Below are 9,115 nucleotides of genomic sequence, written 5' to 3' on the forward strand. Positions count from 1 at the left end.
TTAGGTATATTTTATTGTATAGGGGTATAGCCGCAGTAGTAAGGTGTTTTTTTTTTGTCTGAAGCTTAATATCTCAACAAACTATATTAATTTTCCTATTTAGGCAAGCTTCATGTGGGTCCTGGGGTGGTATAAGGCTATTTAATTTTTAGATTTATATCTTTGGACGTTTTTAAGCTATTTTCTGACCCTTCCATACCGCTTTTAATAATATACCCTTGCCACAGCCACTACTGTAAAGTTAGAAACTTCTGAACGAATTTATTACTTTTACAGGAAAGCCTTATTTGACGTCAATTTAAAATCAACACAGTTTAATATCTGGTTAGTATAGCATTTGTATTTCTAAAGAAAAAGTTAGAAACGCAATTTATAACATTCACATTAGTTATGTAAAAGAAATTAAATAAATGTAAATTGCAACTAATACTTCCTTATTATGAAATTTAAAACAAAATATAAATGTAAAGAGATTATGACTGAGTGTGTGATCACGTCCACAAAAACAATTTGATTTGACCGCCATAATCGTAAGTGTACAAATATGTATATCTAAAGAATTATTAGATGTTATATCATCATTATGTGAAAGCAACATAATGTCCGAGAGTTTGTACCGATGGATATTGATAACCGCTTGCGTCTAGTGTTTTAAAACTATTTATGGGGCGGTTACGACCACCCTCCCAAGAGAAATCGCCCCTTGGAAAAAAGTAACCCCCCCCCCCCAAAAAAAAAAAAAACTACTTTTTTTACTTTAAAAAAAATTTAAAATAAAAAATTGGCTTATCAAATTCAACTCATCTCCCCACCACCTCAAGTGCCCCTAAAGGCCTCTAGGGGCGTATCCGCTAGAAGTTAGATCTTTGTGTTTGTCCGTCAACCACTGTAACTATTACCTGGATACTTTTGCCAGCAATATTAATCAATATTTAAGGTGAAATGATTGCCACCCCCACAAATTTTCTTGGCTTCTTTGCAGGAAAAAGTGATACAATGCACTTTTAAGCGTCAGTTTACAAAAATAATTATGAATGATTAACAATCTTTAAAATGGAATTCTTCTGACATTTTCAAACCTTAGGTGTTAAGCCGTTTTAACACTTAGGCAACAACAGATTTCGGACTTCTATCTTGCATAGTCACTAAGAAATTCACGTTTTGCCTAACCATAGAAATATTAAGTACCCTCGCTACAAAAATTTTGATTGATATGAGCAGCATAGAAAATCACTTTTCCTTTATATAATTACTAGCGGCTACGCCCTTAGAGGCCTCTAGTTGCACTTTAAATGTTTTTGTTTGTTAAAGTCTCTACGATAATTCTTTATGTTACGTTGAAGTCTCCCAGATATTAAAATAAATTCCAATTTTTTTGTCATTTCTCTTGGGAGGGTGGTGGTACTCTCCCCAAAATAGATATCAACCTTTCCGGGACCCATGAGAATCTATCCTGTTAAGGAGAACCCGATTGGTTCAGCGGTTAGCGAGATCCTTCGGTACAGATACATATACACAGACAAACATCCTGTTACTTTAGTATAATTATGTTGATGATGGATAGAAAGAGTAAGTTAAGTTTATTTTATTGGTTTTCTATCTTCTCATTGTTCTGTTCTGTACAGTTGTGGATGGACGGGCAAAGATAATTTGAGATCATACATGAAAAAAATCAGCCATCTATCTTGATTGCATTTAGAAAATTACAGACTGACTGACCAATTGAGTCATAGAGTACATGCTCTTCAGTCAATGGAATGTTTATGAAAAAGTTCATACGTCATCTATTTTCTATTGCAGTTGAGTATTGTCCCTTATTACGATTCGATAACAAAAATATTTAGTTATTCAAAATTACCAAAATTAAAACACTATAAATATACACTTATAATTTTATTTATACAAGTTTAGATTATATGTTTTTTTTTCAATTTAATAGAGCAACTAAAGATTTATTCAATACGATATTTCTTCTTGCTTTTAACAGAAATTTTTTCACCAATTGACATAGATTGTGGAGACTGAGAATCTATCTCAACACAATCACAATTTAATTTCTTCTCTGTTGGTTTGGGCACACTGGTAATTGTACAATCACATTTCATCTTCTTGCCATCAATTGTCAGGTAAATGCTCTTCTTTGACTCACCTGTTGTGGTCTTGCTGGAAGCTGATGATAAACTTGTTGTCTTTGTTGATGGTAGAGATGGTGATTTTGATTTAGGCACGGGTATTTTGGATTCATCTAAATTAAAATTGATTGTGCCTTCTTTTTAAGTATCTAAGGAATCTATACTAAAAAAGAAGATAGGTTTAATCATAAGGTGTTTATTTCAGACTACCGAAAACGCCTCCTAAAGGCATCTAAGGGCACTTCAGGGAAGTGGAGGTTGTTTTTGAGTACCCAATTTTTTAGATATAAAAAGAAAAAAAATTTAGAAGTGATTTTCTTCTAGGGGCAAGATCTCTTATGCGAATGGTAGTTTCCTCCCCCAAAATAATTTTAAATCTTTCCATGACCTATGAAAGCTACCCTGTAAAGGTGAGCCATATTTGTTCAGCGGTTAGCCAGTTCTTTTAATACAGACAGACAGAGATCCTGTTACTTTTATAAGAGGATAGTAATTTAGTAATGACAAGAAAAAAAGAAGCACATTCAATCCTGAGATTATAAAAATACCTTTTGAGGACACCTTTCCAGCTGATGAAGCTGGTTTAGAGGGAGTTGATGGTGATTGGGAAGGATGAGATGAATCTTTCTTGGATCCTACAGAAGCTACCTCTAACCCTCTATCTGATCCAAGTCTTGATGTTGTTTTAGAAGATTCTGATTTTACTGATGCTTCTTTTATGGAGCTTGGTTTCGGCGATTTTAATGAAGAAGCTTTTGTTGTGCTTGACTTTGAAGATTTTGCTGAGCTTGGGGGAGCTGGTGCCGGTATTATGACAGCTGGAGAAGCTCTGCTGGATGATTTCTTACTTGCAGTCATGCTAGGATCTTCATTTGGTAGAGCAGGTTCTAGGACATCAACACCAGATTCTGAATATTTGACAGAAGACTTGGCCTTCTCTGATTGAACTAGAGATCCTGTTGTGATAGTATTACCAGAAATACCATAGTAGTCATAAATACCATCTGGAGTATTCTTGATGGTTTTATCTGCAGGTTTCCAACCAGCAGGAATAATTACATCATCAGAATCAATTGTTTGGATTGCTGTCAGTGTATTCAAAAGACTACTAAAATTTCTACCAACATATCTAAAATTAATGGAAAGTCATTACGAAATGTGCATAATAGTTTATGGGTTACTTATCCGTGTTTAACATGAAAGACGTTCAAAATAATTCCAACAAGTGCCAGTGGAATTATTTGGTAGTAGTGAAAGTGTTTTGAAACTCAGGGAGGGAGGGGACATTGGGCTGTTCATTAAACTAGTACCCAAAGTTTTATAATAACGTTTTCCTATTTATTGGCTTAACAACTTTGGAGACTTTTATTGAATTTTGATTAATTGATTGATTAAGTGAGTGTCCAAACGTTTCAACCACTAATTGTAATCTACATAAGGGGTAATTTTGAGTATCATTGCATTGGAAATGTACACAAATACATCGGCCAATGTCTTATCCTTTTAGATCCCTGATTGCAACTAGTCACCTTGCACAATCAGAACTTAAATTATAATAGAACATAATAAATTTTTATACCTGGGGTAGAAAGAACAATGTCTGACTGTACGACTCTTATCCAGAATATATGTGGCTCTATAAATCATTATTGCTTCTTATTCACATAGTATCAGTGTGCATAATTCTGCATGATATCTCATACGGTATATATAGTGTTTATTCGCCAAAAAAAAAAGCCTAAAAATACGATGGTTATTCTTTCAAATGATAAGGGTTGAATGGATGTAATAACATTACTACTTGGATCTTACACCAGATTTTCATGTAATCTAATAAAGTGAAACACTCAGTGGGCTAAAATAACGATTACCCCCATCCATCCCCTCCACCCTATCCCCTCCCCTACTGTAATGGATGAACGAACTAACAAATACAGGAGTTCCATGTTAACATCCTAAAATGACGACAATTTTTCCCCTTGTCATAATATGCACGTATATTCTTTGAAAAGATGAAATGCACGTAGATACAATAGTGAATTATTTCTATTGTTATTTATCGCATCGTATTATAGACAGTTTTTTTCCGCGGATAGTAAAATGACAAAAGATATAATAAATGTCTTAAAAAGTTTAAAACAAAGCAATAATTTCCTAGCTGGTTCTCCTGAAGATGTTTTGGCTCCAAATTTGTTGGCAACAGCCATTCCTTTGTCACAGATTATATCAAATCCAACCTAGTATATAAAAAAAGTTTTTTTTAAGAAATAATTTCAAAACTTTAAGCATTTAAATTAAATGCAAAAATAAAATATAGGAATTGAATGTTATCATTGGTTAACAAAAAAAATTCCTAACTTATGTACATTTATTAACTTAAATTAATACTTCAGGGCTCGCCAGCCGTGCATCATCCGCAACGAAGACTCAAATTTAAACCAATTTAGGTGTTTTTTGAAAAGGATGATTGCCATATTCAGACTTCCAGCACTGTTTTATAATTGTAAAAGGTTGATTTCCTTGAGGCTTATAGAAGGCTGACGCGCAGCTGCTATGCCCTGCATAATTAATACATCATAAATTCAGGTTTGGTAATGAACTGATTCAGTCCTGACAATTGAAATATACTCCAGCTTAATATTATCAAAATACAAATTTTTGTTTGACATTTCTAAACTTACCGGACCGCCAAATCCTCCAGAACTTGGGCTCAAATTTATCCAGTTTTTGACGGATGGTATTCCTTCATCTGTGACACCAAGTATTTTGCATTTTAGCTCATTTAGTTTGTCCATATTTTCCTAAATACAGTTTATTCGTAATTTCATTTTTCATTTAAAATTATACAATTATAAATTTCTTAAGGGGCATTTAGAATAAATAAACTAACAGCTTTTTAGTATTATAAACCTTAAAGCAGTAATAATACCGAAAATTTAATGAAATTTAAAGTAAAATTTATACCTAAAAGTAACTAGACAATTGATTGTAATTTTACTTGAAGTATCTTATCTATTGCAAGAGTGTTTTGAAGGTTTGTTTGTCTGTAATTTTTACTATTTTTCGTAAGGGCGGAATTCTCCTTCGATTTTTAAGTAATCATCTAGAGATTTCAGAGCATCATTCGCGTGTAAAGGGATGCGATACGTTAACACACAAGGATATTAGGTTAAGAAACATCCATCAGACAACCAACCCTTTGATTGCACGACCTTTGTCCGAGAAGTCCTAACTGTGTATGGTAATAAGTTGCGCCCAATTATAGGCCAAAGCATCCCCCCTACTCTTATTATTTTTGTCGCACACCTGACATAGCAGCAATAGGAATTATTTTTAACGTCTTTAGTTATGACGCGGTGTCTGCTCGAGATTCGAACCTGTCAACTCCCCGGCGACGAGCGGATGCACTACTTGTTGAGCCACGATCGCGGGTTTGTCTGTAATTGAGTGGACATTTGTATGATTTTAGAGGGAATCTATTTATAGCAGGCTTGTGTAGACTGCTTAGGAACTTAAGCAGGCTGTGTAGAGACTGTTTTCTTAACGATATTTTTAAGTGAAATTCCATAGTAACAGACTTGGCAGTATTAATACACTTTATTATCAATTATAGAGTAGCTGCGACACTTAAAAGATCGTTATTAAAGTAAAAATTAGAAGAACTTATTATAAATGTATATCTTATATGTACTTATAACAAAAAAATACTATCTATTCATTACTTGTAGGTGTTATTGTCAAGAAAAAAAATTGTACAACAAAGCAATATTTGTTTATTTACCTTTATAGCATTAACCTCAGTAGAATCTACAGCATTTATCATGGGAAAGAAACATAACAGGATATATTCTTCATCAATATTATCTGAGGTCCACAAAGCAGTCGACTGACCGTCCCCCTTTACAAGATTTCCAGAAAAGTCACCAATTTTTGTTCCAGGTAGAATTAAAGATGCCATTCTAACGATAATTAAAAAGAACTATTGAAATAATTATCGACAATTTTCAAATTAAAATTTCAAAGATTTTTTTCCAAAAAATTCGAGGATTTTTTATCAGTTTATTTTTTACATTCAATATTTACAATTTTTTGATAAAGTAACTGCTCTATCAATATGGCATGCCACTTCGTACGTTCGTCCAAGGTTTTTAAACAAGAAACTGCAAATGTTACGCTACATATTAATACAATTGTTCTTGTTTATTATAATTTAGATTCTAGAACTATACTTTATTTTTAAAAAAAAGCATAAAGTTAAAATGTGACATATTATTTTAGACAATAGACGTATACAAGAAAAGATAATTAATGAAATACAAGAACAATCAAATCCATAAGCTAAAAATATTAAAATCCAATAACAAAATATGAAGTTTTTCCCCTAATTCTGAATCTAGAAATATTTTTAGCAAACCTTATATCGATATTTTGTTCTTTGGTGGGGGGATCTGTGAACCCCCGTGGGAAATTTAATTCCCCCCCCCCCCCCCAAATTTGTATTTGATATTTATTTGACATTTTTTCTTATGCCTAACTCCTGTAAAAGTAATAAACAAACAAACAATAAAACGAACCCACCTCTTATTTTCAATCTTAAACCATAAAGTTGAAATAAGGTAGACAGTCTTAACTTGTAGAGTAGCTTTGCTACTAAAAATACCAATAATTTAAATGCATTCTATAAAGATAGTGTGGTATCCGCCGAGGATAAATGGCAGACACCGGAGTTCAATTAGATTACGGCAGTGTGACAGACGTGGACACCTTACTATAGAGAAGCTACGCTTCTCTAGCATTCACTAGATAATAATCAACATCTATTTCAGTTGTCACTTTATTGAAGGTTTAAAGGATACTAAAGCTATATACAACAAACAATAAATACATGGATAGGAATAAATAATCATAACATAAAAGCATTACAATACATATACAATAGTCAGTTTGGGCAATAATGATCCCCCATCCCTGGAAAGGGTGGGGGAGAATTAAGAATACAGTTAACCATAATAAACATGACAGATTCAATCATTAATTTTAAGCATAGGGAGGGGGTCGTCAGACCCCTTCCCCAGAACTCGGGGGAGGGCCATTGACCCTCCACCGAACCCCAGTTTCAGGGGTGCCATAGGCATGGCTCACGGTTGCCGAATACCACAACTCTCCCCTCGGAAGGCTGGGAGAGGGTTTCTCTACCAGACTTCCGACAGTGGTTGAGGCCTTCGGTCCGCTCCTTAGGGCTAAGATATATACAAACGATAATGATTCAATGGAATCCTAGTGGTGAGTGTTTTCTCAGGGTTGATGGGCTCCCAACGTGGGATAGAAGGCAGAGGCTGGCTTTGGTTGGACACGTTGTTCGGCGCCGGCAGGTGTCAGGTTGGCAGGTGGCACCGTTGTTGCTGGAACGGTCAGCAGTGGGGCCTGCTGGTTGTTGTTGGCAGCGGCTGGGGCGCTGGCTGCCAGGTTGATCGTCTGGGCAGCGGCCTGTCCTCCTGAGGGGCCGCGGGGTCTGCCAGAGGGTGGTCCTGGCCTACCTGGGCGGTCATGCCCGCTATCAGCTGATTGCATAGACACCATCTCCTCGGCTGCTTCCCTGCCGATGGGAATGGCATCCCAGTCTACTGAAAAGTCCCGGGACTTGGCATGGGTGAGCCTGGCTCTAGCCAGAGCTTTCCTATACAAAGTTGGATGGTACAGGAACACTTGTGACATCGCATTCAGGGCTGCTCGGACGCCTCCTTGTGCTGCTGCCAGAGAAATGATGGTTAGGTCCCCCAGCAGTTTGAGGATCAACAACAGCAAGCACAGTATGGCTGCGCCATCTCCCCACTCGTGGATAGCTTGTCTAAATCCAGCCCAGACATCCAGGGCGGCCTCTCCTTCCTCCGCCAGTCGGTCAATGTTGTAGGACACTATCCCATGGTCTCCTGTGGCCGAACAGCTGCCTTGCTGAACGCAGGAGCCATAGGATAGGCCGGTCAGCATGGCGCTCTTGTATGCTGGGAACGCCAGCAGTTGTTGCCAGTCGTTCAACTCAGCCTGCGAATACAAGCCCCCTGAACTGAAGTCATCTAAGGGCTCTGTCAACAATTGCTTAGGCGTATCCAGCCGGGGTGGCCTCTTCTTAGGAGCGGGGGTTAACTCTATCCAGCCTTCCTCCGCGTGCACAGTCAGGGGGTATGTGGAGGAGCAGGGAATCTTGGTGGCGTGTTCACTATATACTCGTGTCACAGCGTCTACAAATCCTGTGGGTTCTACTGGCACTTTGTCCCAACACTCCTTGTGTTCGCGGACAACGTATTTATGGCGTTGGCAGGTCAGCTGCAGCAGGATGTCTCCCCTCAGTACCGAGAACGTGCTCCCCTGGACACGCACCGGGTGGGCCGGGTCTAGTTGCTGGAGCTTCCAGCAGTTGGCCGCTACTTCTTCTGCTGCTGTGCTTTTCATGCGCGTTTCCAGGGTAAACCCAATATAACCTGCATGTATTTGGGCTTGTAGGGGGACGTCAACATCCCTGGCCGACACTCTGGGCAGCGCAGCCGCGGCTGGGTCAGCTGCCACGAACAACGCTGGATGGTTGGTGGCATGGGCCTCGAAGTCGCAGTTCACAATCAAGGTGGGGTTGGTCATGTTGATGAAAAACTGGGCCTGATGGTCAACCAGGTATGCATCCATCACTAGGCTGGGCTGGAGGCTGCGGATCAGCCTCAAGGGGCAATCTCTCCCCAGGTGGTCCCACACGTAGGTTGCTTCCCCAGTGATGCAGGACAGCTCAGAATGGGGACACTCCAGGGTCAGGTGGTCAGATTGGGACTCCACCCGTCCATCCTCTACCACGTAGGTCTCTTCCTTGACCAGCAGCCGTCGCTCCTGGAGCACTAATTCATTGCGGTACAGCTGGCCCTCGAAGTGGACGTCCTCCCCTTCACAACCCACCCCCTCGGGGCTGTTGACGAGGGCGCCCACCATGTCGATGGTGA

At 38.3% G+C, this 9,115-nt stretch overlaps 1 protein-coding gene across 1 annotated transcript; it reads right to left on the minus strand.

The window, feature by feature from the left end:
* Positions 1 to 1,878: 1,878 nt before the first annotated feature.
* LOC145320289 (uncharacterized) lies at positions 1,879 to 6,142 on the minus strand. Its single transcript, XM_080162709.1, has 6 exons — positions 5,914 to 6,142; positions 4,814 to 4,933; positions 4,287 to 4,369; positions 3,712 to 3,768; positions 2,681 to 3,261; positions 1,879 to 2,245 (listed from the first exon to the last, which is right to left on the minus strand). The coding sequence occupies exons 1-6, from the start codon at positions 6,088 to 6,090 to the stop codon at positions 1,953 to 1,955; spliced, it is 1,311 nt and encodes a 436-aa protein (XP_080018835.1). The 5' UTR covers positions 6,091 to 6,142; the 3' UTR covers positions 1,879 to 1,952.
* Positions 6,143 to 9,115: the final 2,973 nt, after the last annotated feature.

This window comes from Acartia tonsa, chromosome 5 (assembly GCF_053477335.1).
Source record: "Acartia tonsa isolate MP-2025a chromosome 5, ASM5347733v1, whole genome shotgun sequence".
In the NCBI taxonomy this organism is placed as follows: domain Eukaryota; kingdom Metazoa; phylum Arthropoda; class Copepoda; order Calanoida; family Acartiidae; genus Acartia; species Acartia tonsa.

Coding starts and splice junctions, on each gene's coding strand:
- LOC145320289 (XM_080162709.1), bottom strand. CDS start 6,090: ATGGCATCTTTAATTCTACCTGGAACAAAAATTGGTGACTTTTCTGGA. Junction 4,370..4,813: donor CTGGAGGATTTGGCGGTCCG/GTAAGTTTAGAA, acceptor TTTATATACTAG/GTTGGATTTGATATAATCTG. Junction 2,246..2,680: donor TGGAAAGGTGTCCTCAAAAG/GTATTTTTATAA, acceptor ATTTTAATTTAG/ATGAATCCAAAATACCCGTG.